The sequence below is a fragment of the Artemia franciscana genome, chromosome 5, assembly GCF_032884065.1.
Source record: "Artemia franciscana chromosome 5, ASM3288406v1, whole genome shotgun sequence".
NCBI lineage: Eukaryota > Metazoa > Arthropoda > Branchiopoda > Anostraca > Artemiidae > Artemia > Artemia franciscana.
The window spans coordinates 3677708-3695424 of NC_088867.1; the positions used below are offsets into that span (position 1 = coordinate 3677708).

Here is a 17717-nt window from a genome sequence, read left to right on the forward strand (position 1 = left end):
GTCTATAAAGCATTACTTAACATGCAGATGCATATCAAATGTAAATAATTTCTAGTAATCGATATTTCTCCCTGCATTTTAATTATTGCGTCCATTTAGGATGCAATACGATTTTTAGGATGCTTGCGTGCAATAGGTTTTATATAGAATGTATTACCTGGATCAAAGTATTGGAAAGGATTTCATAGTCCATATGTCTAGCGCTACATTCGGTGGAGGCGCTCCTATCCCTTTTGAATCCTAATGCGGACAAAAATCTGTGGGTTATATAGGCCCCTTAAGAAAAACACCTAAGAAAATCTATGAAAGAAAATGAAATCGCTTAGAGTACCAAGTAACAACCGACGTGTGCATTGTCATTACATAACATCCCACGTGTTTGCTGCCACTCTATTATTCCCTATAAATCTAGCAAGTCACGTAAGATTGCGTCATCTTCAGTAAATCTATTTAGTCACACAAGATTGAGTCACATCCCATGTGTGCACCGTCATTGCGTAACAACCGCGTGTGTTTCCCCCTCAGTTACTACCGGGGATTCCCTCCTTTACTAGCAAACTCTAATTTGTTCTACTGCGTAAAAGCCAAAAGTAAATGAAACCCATTACGTAATAAGCACCTGTTTGTTGGAATTGCTCGCTAGGGCCCCTGGTTGAATTGAATGCCAGAGTCCTCGCTGGGGCTGGTTGCTAGGGTCCCTGTGGAATTGCTCACTGGGGATTCCCATGGCGGAATTTGATACTAGGGTCCCCGTTGGGAATTGATGCTAGAGGGCCTGTGAAATTGGATACTAATGTACCCCGTTGGAAATGGATGCTAGGGCACCCAGTATGGATACGGGCACCTGGTATGGATGCTAGGGCGCCTGTTGTTTAGGTTAGGCTAAGGGTCCCGGTGAAATTATTTGCTAGAGACCCCATTAGAATTTCTCACTAGGGTTCGGGTTGAATTGGTTGTTAGGGGGCCCCCTATTGGAATTGCTTGCTAGAGCCCCCGTGTAATTGACTTCTATGGTCTCCCTGATGGAAAAGGTTGCTAGGTTAGGCTGGGCTAGAGTTGGAACCTTCGGTCCTTGTGTTTAAGATAAATGTCTTCTTTTTTCTTTCTTTGGTTCTATTAATTATCCCCCTTCCTTTGTGTGGTATTCTGTATTTTTCCCTTGATAATAGAAACGACTTTTTTCCTTGATTGTGTAGGTAGGCTTTCCCCTCAAATAAGTGCAGCAGCATTATTTCCACGCTAACATCTGGTGGCAGCCGTGGTTTTCATTACATTAGATAGCCCCCCCTCCCCGATGAAAAAGGTTGCAAGGGGCCTCCGGTGAAAATGAATGATAGGGCCCCCGTTGGAATTGGATTCTACGAGTCCCTGCTTGTTATTTTAAGGGATCCGGTGAAATTGGTTGGGTGAAATTGGTACTGCCCCTGGTGGTTAGGTTAGATTAGAGGCCCTGTGAAATTAATTGCTAGAGCCCTATTGGAATTGCTCGCTAGGGCCCCCCTTTTAATTAGTTGCTAGAGATCTGGTGGAATAGCTCGCTGCGTCTTGAAGGCCCCTCACTAGTGGGGCCTAGAGGTTTTTTCCTGGCCCCTGGTAGGTTTTTAGGGAAAATCCCTCTATTACGTAACAAGCAATCCCTATGACGTTGATGCACTGTATCATTACAGGTGCGCTATAGTATTGTGTAGGTGCACGTAATAGCATCTTGAGGGAATCGCCGTTGAACTTTTTCTTGATTGACGGTGAAGAAGAAAAAAATAGCGCCTATGGCACTCCTTAAAACTATGGAGGGGGCATTACTAGTGGGTCTAGAAACGAAGTCTGATTGAAATTGAGGTCAAAAAGAAAAAAAGATAGTTCGATTTCCAGTATAGCCGTATTACTCGAGCTGTGATTACTTTTTATGCCAATCAACGAAGAATATTAGCTGAAAGAAAGAAAAAATAACAGTTTTGGAGGTTCAGTGGAGAAATGATGCAAAAGTACAAAATCGACGAATACTGCTTTCTGCCTCTAAGGACCTTTGCACCTGTTTCATTTTTCATCTTTTTTTGTATCTGAAAACCAGTAAATTCGCATTAATAAACAAGCTTACCCCCACGCGACCCCTGTGTATGGCACCAAACAGCTTAAGATGGTGAAACTTTTAATTGAGGTTGCTGAACTTCATTTGAAGTTGTTATTGTTGGGAATCAATAAGGTCTTAATTATTGCAGACAGGGTGATGCTAAATTTACCTAGTTAGTTTTGCTTCTTCATTTTTACAGTTCAATGCAGCACGACTCTCAAAAGCGTCGTACCGACCCATAATCCTCACAAAACAACCTCAAAATGTAAGAAAATAATTTTCAGGCATGAATAGACCTAAGATGGGTCTAGGGCAAAATTTATTTTAATGTCCTTGGTACTTTAAAGTTGGAAACACTATCTTTCACTCCTCCCAAAAAGGTAATTTTCATTATCATGTGGCAATTTACTTTTCTACCACTGAAAGGCTCACTCACTGGGTTTTGGTTCTATGCTTGGACAGAAACCACGGCATAAATATTCCGATAATAATAATAATTTGGATAATTTGGACAAAAGATACATTGGTTGAGAAATCGGACACATCACAGCGCCCGGAAAGGGAATTTTCTTTTGTGTCAAAGCAATAGTTTTAGTTGCTACTAAAGCATAAATATTAAGGAAGGCGGAGTCGATAAGAAAGGTATGTGACTGATGCGCCCAAAAATCTTTAATGGAGAGTATAGGAATTTTTGTTACCGTTTAATATATATGCTGTGACAGAAACTGTAATTAGTGAACTTTACCGAAACCTTGTTGAAATTTTCTTTCTTTTCCTAGGTACCTGCTTAAACACTCTGTAGGGTTGGTAGCGACTCATTAACATATGCTAAATACATTCGCATAACGCATAGTTCTGTGTACTATGTGGTATACGCATTTAATCACGCGAAGTGGAACTATTTGGCTTAATCATTGGGGAGTAAATTATGTTTTATTCATTTGAAATTATTAGTATTTTTGGTGCTTTAATATTATTATAGAAATAGATGTGGTCACTTTAAAAAATTTTTGTACCCATGAACAGAATTTTATTCCCTAAATCTTCATAAATTTATCATCTTGACTTAACAAAATTTAGCAGATATATAGATAAAATGTGGCATCAGATAGCATCTTACTACCATCAGACCCAAAGTGCCTTCAATAAGCTCGAGTGTCTTTCTTTTAGCTAGTATTTTTCTTTATTCTAGTATCTTTTTATCTATAAATCAGAAAATAATACCTTCCTACTACTTTGAAGCAAGTGATAGCTATTATACTGGGATTTTCGATAAAATTTCCATCATTTATTAGAACATAGTAAATAGCCTTATCAGTGAATCACCAAAATCTTATCGACATTCCTGAAAAATTTTCGCTCTCTCTACGAATCAATATAGTTCTGTTGGAGATAAGGGACATTATGGGTGGAAATTTTGACAGTTGAATATTAAAATATGGCTAAATCTGTGAAACAAACTTATTTAAAACGAAAAGGGATTTTAATCGCTTCGTCTTGCATTAGTGGATTAGCTGTTTGTTTTCTCATCTCTGCTTTGGCAACAGACTTTTGGATTACCTGTGGAGAAGACAGAGGAGAAGAGGGATATGCAAACGTTCACTATGGTCTGTTCAAAGGGAGGAAAGATATAAAGATCAACATTTTGGCAGCTTCCAGCTATGACATATTTAGTAAGTCAGTTCCACATTTTTGACAAAGGGGTATTCACTAAACTGTTTTGTTTAAACCAATGGTATGATAAATTAGGTTGAATGCTTTTACTGACTTTTTTCTTTATTAGCGGGCTTTAAGAAATAGGTACGGCCCTAGCTGGCCTTTTTTTAAGCTTTTACCACTAGTTCCCATCTGCTGCGTTTTGCAAAAAACTGCAACAATCTCGCGGATTGCCGACGATTTTTTACCAGCCTTTTGAAGAACTGCTTGCCTTGAAATTTGCATATACGACAAAAAGTGCACTGGAACCAGATAAATTGATGATTCTTTAATTGTTTATATGCTATAATCCGTAAATTGTCGTAATAATTGAAAGTTTTACAGCAGCAACTGGGTTGAAACTCTATTTACAGGTAGTCGCAGTGAGGTTAAGGTAGTTGCAATTTTCCCGTATCATGCTTTTGATTTTCTAATACTAAGTCGATTCCCCTGGAAACACCTCCGGAATTTCCCTCCCCCCCCCCATAGAAATTCCTCACTCATAATTTTGCCTTGAAAATTCCTTACCTCGCGGAAAATTATCCTCATAGATAAGTATTCCCTGGGAAATTCCTTCCAAATGAAAAATTCAGTAGCCAAAGGGAAAGTAAGACAAATAAAAAGAAGGGATTTTGTAATATTATACCTATATTCCGAAATGCATGTGAATATAGTGGTGAAGAATATCGTCTAGTATATATTTTTATTTATTTCAATTGTGTTTTTTCGTGTTTTTGGTGGTCGGCCTTGGATTTACCAAAGAAGGGTGGGACACAGGCTAAAGATAATAATTTAGAAATATGAAATATGATTGTCTGGAAAATTCCTTTCCTCGCAGAAAATTATCCTCATAGATTAGTATTCCCTGGGAAATTCCTTCCACGTGAAAAAAATGATTAGCCAAAGGGAAAGTAAGACAAATAAAACGAAGGGATTTTGAAATACTATACCTATATTCTAAAATGCATGTAGAATTTATAGTGGAGAATATCGTGTAGCATCTATTTTTATTTCTTTTAATTGTGATTTTTCATGTTTTTGGTGGTTGGCCGTTGATTTACCCAAGAAGGGTGAGACAGAGTTCAGAGTTTTATTCACCAATAAATGCGAAATGGAAATACAATACTCTTACTCTCCTTCGAAAGGCTCCATGGCCAGGGATACACGGGGGATGCAAAAAAATACAATGTAAGCAAAAACCAAAAAAAGAGAACAATAGCCAAATAACATATAAGATGAAAAAGAGAACATACCTGAGGCCTGGGAGTCAAAGCGCAGAGAAGACAACCAAACACTATGAACGAACACTCAGGGGACATCAACTCCTCAGAGGAAAAGGAAAAGGAAAAAAATGCAATTCTGTTTGATTCTTTACTAAATGATCCTTAGGAATCCTTTTAAAGTCCCAAACGAGTGGCATCTCTGTACTGAAGAAGGTAGTGAATTCCAGACCTGTTGACAAGTAATGGGTGGATTGAAACCTGATCGGACAATTGGGGTAAGCGGAATGCACCTATTATATGAAAAACGAAGGCTATATGGAACTGAATCAGAAATAAACGCAGGAGTTTCTTGAAGAGATCTTGGAAGATTGCCGTGAAGCTTATGAAAGACAAAAGAAGCACAAGAAATAACGTAAATAGACTGCAGAATTAAGAGCGGTGTTGGTGAGGAACGGTTGGTATCCATAACCAGACGCCGTGCTTTATTATGCATGACTGAAAGCGACCGCAGTGTAGACGGAAAAGTAGACATCCATACAATGGGGCAATAAGAAACATGTGACTGGACAAGGCAGAAAAAAAGAAGCTTCAGAATAGATGCAGGGAATGTGTGTCCAAGTTTTTGAATAATACCCGACCTCTGTGAGACCTTAACCCTAATCATGGCTATATGGTTTCTAAATGAAAGGTTCTCATCAAGCAGGATACCAAGAAACCCGATTCACTGGTCTACATAAGGAGCCTTGTGACACCTGAAGGTGTGTAAGCTATACCAATTCGAGAAAAAATAAGAAAATGTGACTTACCAACATTCAAGGCCAAGTAATTCGCATTAAACCATGAAATAACTCGAATATTGCCATAAGTTTAGACTTGGTATCACATTCCATCTTCCTAAGGGTCCCAAGAGTGGTGTCATCAGCAAAAGCAACTAGAAAATTTTCATTAGAAATAGTATTGGAACACGATCGAGGATCAGGATGACACAGCTTACAGCATGCCAGAGGCCTGGTGTTTTTATCGCCGAAATCAGATCATTAACATAAATCGGAAATAAAATGGGGCCAAGTACAGATCCATGAGGGACGCCATAATATACTTCAGAAGGGCACCGGAAAAGCGGATCAGTTGAAATAGATCTACCAGAAATATATGAATCAAACCAAGAAAAAGCGTTGGATCTTATACCAATATATATTGGTATATATATTGGTATATGCGATAGTTTCCAAAGATGAATCCGATGAGTCAAGGAATCAAAAGCTTTACGAACATCCAAAAATAAAGCCGCCTGGATATAACCAGAATCTATTGCCGAATGAATGAAATTCAAGAAAGATGCGCAAGCATACTCTGTAGAGTGATTCGCTCGGAATCCAAACTGGAAATCATACACAAATTCTTTTGCATCAAGAAAACTAAGAAGCCTGGATAGCATAGCCTTCTCAAAAATTTTGCTGAAAATAGATAGGAGAGAAATTGGCCCATAATTAGCAGGATCACTCCGAGAACCACCTTCATGCAGAACGATAACCTCAGCTCGCTTAAGAGATACAGGGAAAATTCCTTTCTCGAAAGACAGATTGACAAGCTTATTCAATGGTGACAGAATAGTTGGCAGAATGGCACGGATAAACCTTGTAGGAATTTTGTTGGGTCCTGAAGACGATGATCCTTTAAGAGTATTCACTTTGCGAGCTACCTCAAATTCAGAGACAGAGTTCAAGACCATTGACTATAAACATGAGGGTCCAAGATAAGATCTGAAATCTCAACGAGAAGTTGCAGAGCTAGCAGAGGAAGCAGTTGTCTTCCCTATATTAGCAAAATAAGAGGCAAGCTTTAGCTGCTTCTCCTCCTTGAATGGTTTTACCATCGATTATATCAGTTTATTCTATGTTTTCAAACATCAAAAGTGTGGAAACATGGGATTTGCTAGAAAGCCTTTTAGAAAACCATACGTGATATTTTTTACGGATGCATTTTTCAGTGCTTTATTTCAAATAAGAGGTGTTTTTTATTGAAAATCCGGGTTCTCGCTTTGGATTGTGGGATTTTGAAAAAAAAGTAAATTTTGCTATCTAAATTGTAAAAGAGAGGCCGGGACTAAGAAGTACAAGTAATTACTTCCCGTGGACTCGGGTCTGGCACCATTATTGATTCCATGTTTCTATGTTTTCAAACAGGTGTTGAAATCCAAACAGGATGTTTTCAAGGTGTAGAAACAAGGGATTTGCTAGATGTGGAAACAAGGGAATTTTAGAAGCCATATAAATTTTGCAATCTAATTTGTAAAAGACAGGCCGGGACTAAGAGGTGCAAGTAATTACTTCCCGTGGACTCGGTCTGACACCGTTATTTACTTTATGTTTCTATGTTTTCAAACATCAAAGGTGTGGAAACATGGGATTTGCTAGTAAGCCTTTTAGAAAACCATACTTGTTATTATTTTACGGATGCTAATTTTCAGTGCTTTATTTGAAATAAGAGGTGTTTTTTATTGAAAATCCGGTTTCTCGCTTTGGATTGTGGGATTTTGAAAAAAAGAGTAAATTTTACAATCCGAATTGTAATAGACAGGCTGGGACTAAGAAGTGCAAGTAATTACTTCCCGTGGACTCGGTCTGGCACCGATATTTATAGTGCATGATGTCAGTTCACCCCTAACGATCAAGAACGGGTCCGCTAAGCGAAAATCAGAAGGTGTTGGATTTCGAATCACGTTTAAGGAGCTTTCTTTTTTCTTTCTTTTTCCTTTTTGAATTTAAATAACATGGAGTCAAACTCCAAGTCAGAGCCAGTCGGATTTGAAACGGACAATACTCTTTATTTAAAATAAGTCAGCAAATTATTTTCCCTGGTCTTTATCTTACCTTACTATGATAACTCATCTCCGAAACCTCCGAAAACACGAAAAAAAATTGAATTGAAAGAAATAAAAAATAAATATAATAGGATATTTTACTATATATATTTTGGTCATATTTTGGAATATTGATAAAAGTTGCAGTACCACTTCTTTTCTTAATTCTTTTTATTTGCATAACCTTCCATTTTGTTGCTCAATTTTGCATATGGGAGAATTTCCCAGGGGACAATTGTCCGCGGGGGTTCTTTTTGGAGGAGATCTGCTGGATACCCTAATTACTATACATATGATATGCAGTGAGGGTAAGAAGGAAGAACAACAGGATCGGGTGAATGGGCTTTGAAGGAAAAGCAGATTTGGACCTACAGGAAGGTGGGTCACAGGCAAAAAGCGGAATACCTTGATAATTAAAATTTTGCTTTGAGCCTAATAGGTAAACAGAAGAATTATTATACTTCTGTAACTCTCAAAATCGTTACCGATGTTACTACTGACAAATGTTGAGATTAAGTATGAAAGTTTAAAAACAACACATGAAACTAAAATAAAAAGACAATTAGCTTTAAAATGAGATATAGCTAAAATAAGTTAGTAAAGTAAAAGTAAGATAAAGTAATACAAACGAATCTAATAAAATAGAGATAAAATATAATTATAAAGTCAATCACAAAAATTTTTAAAGAAAAAAAATTATTCAACTTCGCTATAGCGTTGAATAGTCAAGAATGGCGTTGCTGCTGAATTTTTATTTGAAAATTAGGAAATAAAGCTGCTAAACCATAAGCAAAAATAATATTATAATTATAAATATTGTAAATATTATAATTATTATATTATTATAAATAATAACTATAATACAGCAATAACGTTAAACAAAATAACGCTGAAACAGAGCCGGAGCTAGGTTTTTTCTCATGGGGGGCAAATTTAGACTTTGCCATCCCCCCCTGCTCTACCGTCAGTACTGTAAATATTACGATTTATGCACATGCATTTTTTGAATTTTAGCCTGTTTTGCCACCACCTGGGGTGCTCGTCCCCTTTTGCCCCCACCTTAGATCCGGTCCTACACTCAAACACGAAAAGATAAAAAAGTACAGGCAAATTTAGCAAAATACGAGTAAAGGGACATCATGAAATAGGATTACTTTATTTAATTTAAGAAAGATTATGCCGAAAACATGGTTGAGGCTATTGGGTTGTAAATCAAAGCATAGATTTACGAATTTTTTAATTTAATTTAGGTTTCGTTGTTAAAAATTCAGTAGATTATATGGGTAATCTTCAGGGTTACAAGTTAGTGGAATTAGCTATAGCATTGAGTAATCAATAAAAGGTACAACTATTCGATTTTGGGAAGCATTACAGCTTTGCCTATGTGGTGTATAGTTCAAATGATCCAATAGGGATATGTATGGTTGTGAGCAGAGTAGGGTTCCCGCATGGTGTACGGTACATCATTTTCCACTGTAGTCGTAGAAGTGTTCCAGCGATTTGGGAATAAAGTGCTACGTTGTGAAAATTGAGGGAGCAGAAAAAATCGCTAAAAGACAACAGCCAAATCAAAAGCAAAACTATAGTGTTACCTGTAGTAAAGAGCCTAGGGCCACTTCATGTGGAAGGAGTGGTCGCAGAAACTTTGGAGAGCCCTCACTTGATCGGAAAAGTTCTAATATCCTTTTCAAAGTTCAAAGATTGGAGGGCAGCCAGTCTCCCTACCTTGTCCTTCTTTACTACATCCTATAACTTCCAAATACATAGAATTAATTTACATCCATTTTGTTATAAATAGTAGAAGGATCCAATAAATATGCCTCCGGATATGATTTGGCCCCCACAACCCCCGATGCAAGGACTATAAATAATACAAATTGGCAATTGATTAAACATATTTTTATAACGAAAAAGTAAGGCTTGAGAATAGAAGCTTGAGAATAGAAAAGAAGAAGCGAGCAGTTGAGCACCTCCAAAAAAGTCTTAAGGGCTAGAAGGCTTCTTTTCTGCAGAACAGAATCTTTCATATTTCATGGACTCATCCGACTCAGAATTTACTAAAACTATATTAGAACCGTGTATAACAAAGAGAAAAGAAGAAATGGGTGTCAGGATGCCAAGGTGTATCCCCTCCACTGTTATAAGTGGGGTGCCATAGGCGCTTCTCTTTTCTTCTTTGCCGTTAATGAAGAACAAGTTTAACGATGATTCCCTTCGGGGCCCTAGTGAACAATTCCAATAGGGCCCTAGAAACAAATTTCACTGGGCCCCCTAACCTAACCATCGGGGTTCCTAGCAACCAATTTTACCGGACCCCTAACCTAACCACTTGGGGTCCCTAGCATCCAATCCCAACGGGGGCCCTAGCAGCCATCATGGGTTCCTTGAAACCTTTGTCATCGTGGTGGGGGTGCTAATCTAAGCTAGCAACCTTTTCCACCGGGGAGACCCTAGCAGTCAGTTCCGAGTGGGCTCTAGCGAGCAATTCCAATGAGGGGCCCCCTAGCTACAAATTCAACCGGGGCCTTAGCAAGAAACTCCAACGGAGCCCCTAGAAAACAATTTCACCAAACAAAGCCCCCAGACCTAAGCACCTGGGGCCCCAGGATCCAGTTTCACTGGATGCCCTAGTATCCATTTCCACCGGGAGCCTTAGCATCGAATTTCATAGGGACCCCTAGCAACCTTTTTCAATCGGGCCCCTAGTATCCAATTCCAACAGGGTGACCCCTAGCAAGCACTTCCACTGGGTCCCCAGCAACCTGCCCCGCCGGGACCCCTACCATCCAATTCCACCGGGGCCCTAGCGAGCAATTCCATCCAGTAGGTGCTTATAACTTAATGGGTTTTGTTTACTTTTTGCTGTTACGTAATAAGAATTGTTAGAGTTCAGTAGTCAAGTGGGGATCCGGTCGTAACTGAGGACACACACATGGGTGTTACGTAATGACGGTGCATGCGTGGGATATAACGCAATTTTGCGTGACCTGATAGATTTATTAGGGATGACGTAATCTTACGTTACTTGCTAGTTTTATAGGGAATGATGTAATGTTATTGCACATGTGGGATGTTACGTGAAGACTGCACACGTGGACCGTTACATAATACTTTAAGAGATTTTATTTATAGTATTTCAGAGAATACTTTAAAAGATTCATTAGGATTCGAAAGGAATAGGGCTGCCATGGAATGGAGCATTAGACACGTCGACTATGAAAGCCTATCTAATACTTTGATTCGGGTAATACATTCTACATGATAAACTATTGCACGCAAGGAGAATCCCCTGTTCCCGCAAACGAGAATGATTATAGGGTTCGCATGTTTCCATATGGATGCAATAATTGACACGCAGGAGGGAAAATCGATTACTAGAAATTGCTTACATTTGACATGCACCTGCATGTTAAATGATTCTTTAGAGAGTTTTACCAGATAATATTGGAGCTTGTTCAGATTACATTTTTAGTAATAGAGTCTTTTACTCTATTAGAACTTGAATATGCAATCAGAGATGAAATAAGAGCGACGGTAGCATTATGGTTAGAATATGATGCACCATCATACATGATCAAAAGCCTTTCTTTTCCTCTTTACTAGACTTAATTTAGAACTTATATTAGAGGCAATCGTGAACGAGCAAACCTATGTACATAGACTATAAGATGGCTAAATTGTATTAGTGAAATATATTGAAGATTCGTTCTGGAACAAGGAATCTAGAAACTGATTTTTGTTGCACATACATCCTTCCTTAATAAAAACAAATTTACAAGCATTAATAAACACAGAAAGAAGCAGTTAAAACACATCAAACGAAAGAACAAAACGTGAAAAAGCTCGTAAAGGATAAAAATCAGCAAAAAGAACCATAAATTAAAGAAATGTGGGACCCCTTAGCATTCAATCCTATCCGGCCTCTATCATTCAATCCCATCGCCCTCCAAAGCATCCAATTCCAATGGGGATGGGCTTAGCAACCGATTCCAGGGAATGACCCTAGCAATTAATTACACTGGGGAATGGCAAATTTTAACACCGGCATATATCTAGAAAGATCTGAATCTCTTTTTCAAGCAACCCAAGTGACTTCTAAAGGTGGTAGAAAGGGACGCTTATTTTATCCAGAATTGAATCGGCCGACGCGCAAAGAGTGCTGGAACGATTTCTAGTATTCATGATGCACTGAAGGTGCTGAAAGACCAAGATATGTGATTTTTTTTTGTTTTTTCAAGTGCGTACACAATTTTTTCAAGTCACAACTTAATTATCTAGTTATAGGAAGCGTTAAGTTAAATGTCTTTGTTAGCCGTCTTTTTTAGGACTACCTGGAGCTTTTGGAATAAATACTCACCGTATGGCATTGCTGCCTCTGAAACTCGAGACTCAATATGCGTATAGTTTTTCAAAAATTCTAAATCAATTAACTATGTGTTAATTTTCACACAATAGTATTTGGACTTCTTTTGGCTAGAATTGTTCTTTTGCACCACAAAATGGCTGAAAAAACCGCGTTGCTGTGGGAGATTCATTTCGGCTAAAATGTCTAAGCTAACCGGTTATATTGTAGGAGTACATGCAACCTTAAAAACGAATACGCCACTGTATGGCACTACTGTCTCTGAAACTGAAGACTCAGTTTCAGTTTCAGTGTGCATGTGGTTTTTGGTAACTCTAAATCAATGGACTATCTCAGAATTTTCACACAATAACATTTTGGCCTTCTTTTGGTTACAGTTGTTGTTTTGTACAATAAAATGACTGAAAATGTCTCTTTGCTATGGGACACTCTTTTTGGCTAAGATAAATGTCTTTGTTAACTGCTCATTTCGTAGGACTACCTGCGCCTTTAGAAACGAATGCGCCAACGTATGGCATTACTGCCTCTAAAACGGGATGCTCGATATGGGTATAGTTCTTTTTGTGCTAAATTTTATGTAGTGAAGAGGGAAAGAAAGGCTTTGATCATATACGATGGTGTATCATACTCTAACCATAATGATACTCTCGCTTTTATTTTACCTCTGATAGCATATTCAAGCTCCAATAAAGTAAAAGAGTTTATAACTAAAAATGCGTTATGAACAAGCTCCAATATTATCTGATAATAGTCTATAAAGCATTACTTAACATGCAGATGCATATCAAATGTAAATAATTTCTAGTAATCGATATTTCTCCCTGCATTTTAATTATTGCGTCCATTTAGGATGCAATACGATTTTTAGGATGCTTGCGTGCAATAGGTTTTTATGTAGAATGTATTACCTGGATCAAAATATTGGAAAGGATTTCATAGTCCGTATGTCTAGCGCTACATTCGGTGGAGGCGCTCCTATCCCTTTTGAATCCTAATGCGGACAAAAAATCTGTGGTTTATATAGGCCCCTTAAGAAAAACACCTAAGAAAATCTATGAAAGAAAATGAAATCTCTTAGAGTACCAAGTAACAACCGACGTGTGCATTGTCATTACATAACATCCCACGTGTTTGCTGCCACTCTATTATTCCCTATAAATCTAGCAAGTCACGTAAGATTGCGTCATCTTCAGTAAATCTATTTAGTCACACAAGATTGAGTCACATCCCATGTGTGCACCGTCATTGCGTAACAACCGCGTGTATTTCCCCCTCAGTTACTACCGGGGATTCCCTCCTTTACTAGCAAACTCTAATTTGTTCTACTGCGTAAAAGCCAAAAGTAAATGGAACCCATTACGTAATAAGCACCTGTTTGATGGAATTGCTCGCTAGGGCCCCTGGTTGAATTGAATGCCAGAGTCCTCGCTGGGGTTGGTTGCTAGGGTCCCTGTGGAATTGCTCACTGGGGATTCCCATGGCGGAATTTGATACTAGGGTCCCCGTTGGGAAAGGATGCTAGAGGGCCAGTAAAATTGGATACTAATGTACCCCGTTGGAAATGGATGCTAGGGGCACCCAGTATGGATACGGGCACCTGGTATGGATGCTAGGGCGCCTGGTGCTTAGGTTAGGCTAAGGGTCACGGTAAAATTGGTTGCTAGAGACCCCATTAGAATTTCTCACTAGGGTTCGGGTTGAATTGGTTGTTAGGGGGCCCCCTATTGGAATTGCTTGCTAGAGCCCCCGTGTAATTGACTTCTATGGTCTCTTTGATGGAAAAGGTTGCTAGGTTAGGCTGGGCTAGAGTTGGAACCTTCGGTCCTTGTGTTTAAGATAAATGTCTTCTTTTTTCTTTCTTTGGTTCTATTAATTATCCCCCTTCCTTTGTGTGGTATTCTGTATTTTTCCCTTGATAATAGAAACGACTTTTTTCCTTGATTGTGTAGGTAGGCTTTCCCCTCAAATAAGTGCAGCAGCATTATTTCCACGCTAACATCTGGTGGCAGCCGTGGTTTTCATTACATTAGATAGCCCCCCCCCCCCGATGAAAAAGGTTGCAAGGGGCCTCCGGTGAAAATGAATGATAGCGCACCCGTTGGAATTGGATTCTACGAGTCCCTGCTTGTTATTTTAGGGGATCCGGTGAAATTGGTTGCTACTGCCCCTGGTGGTTAGGTTAGATTAGAGGCCCGGTGAAATTAATTGCTAGGGCCCTGTTGGAATTGCTCGCTAGGGCCCCCCTTTTAATTAGTTGCTAGAGATCTGGTGGAATAGCTCGCTGCGTCTTGAAGGCCCCTTACTAGTGGGGCCTAGAGGTTTTTTCCTGGCCCTCGTAGGTTTTTAGGGAAAATCCCTCTATTACGTAACAAGCAATCCCTATGACGTTGATGCACTGTACCATTACAGGTGCGCTATAGTATTGTGTAGGTGCACGTAATAGCATCTTGAGGGAATCGCCGTTGAACTTTTTCTTGATTGACGGTGAAGAAGAAAAGAATAGCGCCTATGGCACCCCTTAAAACTATGGAGGGGGTATTACTACTGGGTCTAGAAACGAAAGCAAAGTCTGATTGAAATTGAGGTCAAAAAGAAAAAAAAATAGTTCGATTTCCAGTATAGCCGTATTACTCGAGCTGTGATTACTTTTTATGCCAATCAACGAAGAATATTAGCTGAAAGAAAGAAAAAATAACAGTTTTGGAGGTTCAGTGGAGAAATGATGCAAAAGTACAAAATCAACGAATACTGCTTTAGCTGCTGCTTTCTGCCTCTAAGGACCTTTGCACCTGTTTTATTTTTCATCTTTTTTTTTGTATCTGAAAACCAGTAAATTCACATTAATCAACAAGCTTACCCCCACGCGACCCCTGTGTATGGCACCAAACAGCTTAAGATGGTGAAACTTTTAATTGAGGTTGCTGAACTTCATTTGAAGTTGTTATTGTTGGGAATCAATAAGGTCTTAATTATTGCAGACAAGGTGATGCTAAATTTACCTAGTTAGTTTTGCATCTTCATTTTTACAGTTCAATGCAGCACGACTCTCAAAAGCGTCGTACCGACCCATAATCCTCATAAAACAACCTCAAAATGTAAGAAAATAATTTTCAGGCATGAATAGACCTAAGATGGGTCTAGGGCAAAATTTATTTTAATGTCCTTGGTACTTTAAAGTTGGAAACACAATCTTTCACTCCTCCCAAAAAGGTAATTTTCATTACCATGTGGCAATTTACTTTTCTACCACTTAAAGGCTCACTCACTGGGTTTTGGTTCTATGCTTGGACAGAAACCACGGCATAAATATTCCGATAATAATAATAATTTGGATAATTTGGACAAAAGATACATTGGTTGAGAAATCGGACACATCACAGCGCCCGGAAAGGGAATTTTCTTTTGTGTCAAAGCAATAGTTTTAGTTGCTACTAAAGCATAAATATTAAGGAAGGCGGAGTCGATAAGAAAGGTATGTGACTGATGCGCCCAAAAATCTTTAATGGAGAGTATAGGAATTTTTGTTACCGTTTAATATATATGCTGTGACAGAAACTGTAATTAGTGAACTTTACCAAATAAGCGAACCAAATAAGAGACTCCCTACCTTGTCCTTCTTTACTACATCCTATAACTTCCAAATACATAGAATTAATTTGTTGAACCAAATAAGAGACAATATGTACATAGTTGAACCAAATAAGAGACAATATGTACATCTTGTTTGTCAAAATGGTATATCTGTAATATCTCAGGAACGTCATGGATCAAATTGAAAATTTCCTGGAATTCTGAGGGGGATGTCAACTTAAACCAAAAGACACTCTGTGTATCCAGGTTGTTTAAAGGGCGTATCTGTAATATCTCAGTAATGGCTAAGTGTATAAATTTGACAGTTTCTGATAATTTTGAGGGATATTGAGCTAAATCAAAAGATACCATGTGCCTCCGGGTTCTCAAAAAGGCGTATTTGAAATATCTAAGGAATATGTAAGGATATTACGTTGAAGCTATTAAGGGAATGTTGAAGAGACATAGATCTAAATCAAAAGATATCATATGCATCCAAGTTTTAAATGACATATCTGCAATAGCTCACAAAAAGCTTAGGGTATTTAATTGAAACATCCAGGGATTTCTGGTTGGGATGTTGAACTGAATCGGACGACACTATATGTATCCAAGTTGTCAAAAGGAGATATATCCAACATCTCAGGAAAACAAACACCAAAAACAAGAAGAAAAATTGGTAATTCTTTTCGCAAGGCAAAATGTCGTATATACAAGAAATTAGAAATGGCTGATAGTATTAAGTCGAAACTCTAGGGGAATCTTGACGGGGGGGATAATGAACTAAACCAAAGACATTATGTACATGCAGGATGTAAATATTATGAATTAATCATAATATCAACCAAGAATAAAAACTTTCGGAAAAAAAACAGTTTTTTTCCAACTAAGAGAAAAGAGCCATATGAAAACTTATTTGAGTAGAAATATAGCCATGTAGTAATTCGAACTTAAAATGACTATAAATCACTATAAAGGAGTAAATTAAACACGAACAGAAATTGAAATAAATAAAACATAAGGATAAAAGACACTGCTGACTAAACACGGAGAGAAATTACTTTAAACACTAGTAAGGATACTGACCCCACTTTAAGCCCCCTAAAAGCTATTGCGTCATTTTTACTTTACTAAAAACCAAATATATTTTGAACTTCTTTATTTTATAGTTGTAAGATTGAAAAATCGAAAACAACTTTTACATCAAATTTCGAATTCTGAATTGCCAAGATTCATAGAAATGAATATTGTTGTATATTAAAGATTATGTTTATTTTCAGAAGTTCTTACCAGCTATCTTGATTATTATGTTTATTTTATTTATTTTTTTGTTTTTCACCGATATTTTGACAAAATAGAAAACACTGTTCAAAATGAATATAGTTTTGAACAAAACTCAAATGAAGTAACAGCCTTAAGTTTGACTTGATTTTTATTTTAATTTTGCTTGTTTTTGGATTTATTTAACTATCAATATCTTTATGTTTAATATATTTGTTTATTTTAATTTCTGCTCATCTTAAGTTTTCATGTGGCTCTTTATTTTTCTTTGAAGAACTTCTGTTTCGTATAAGTTTTTTTTTTTTTTTAATTAATGAAAGACAAAGAATGACCAATCTGACATTTTCTGGATATTCTGGTTTTCTGTAAATTTTCGATGGCATCTTTTTTTGTCGAGAGACGGATTGTAAATACATTCGAACTACAAAAACATGGACCGAAGTAGAAACACCGGTGCTGAAAGCAAAAAAACCGACGGTGCGAAGGCAAAAAAATCTCCATTTCCGTTTAGAAAAAAATCACCAAAAGACGAATTAGCGGCAACAAAATTTTTTATCGAATACGTTTTTATCTATCAAGTAAATCAATTAGGATAGTGGTGTTTACGTCTTGTAATTGGTGGCAACTTGCCTTTTATCATACACAAACACTAAT

At 37.8% G+C, this 17717-nt stretch overlaps 1 protein-coding gene across 2 annotated transcripts in view; it reads left to right on the forward strand.

Moving 5' to 3' along the window:
• Positions 1-3428: 3428 nt before the first annotated feature.
• LOC136026891 (uncharacterized) overlaps positions 3429-17717 on the forward strand; it is a 38139-nt gene continuing 23850 nt past the window's right edge. Inside the window, exon 1 of one of the 2 annotated variants that reach the window (XM_065703697.1) lies at positions 3429-3741. In XM_065703697.1, coding sequence (XP_065559769.1) covers positions 3507-3741 — 235 coding nt within the window. In that variant the 5' untranslated portion in view covers positions 3429-3506. The remainder of the gene's footprint in view (positions 3742-17717) is intronic. The other variant, XM_065703696.1, reaches the window with a different exon arrangement.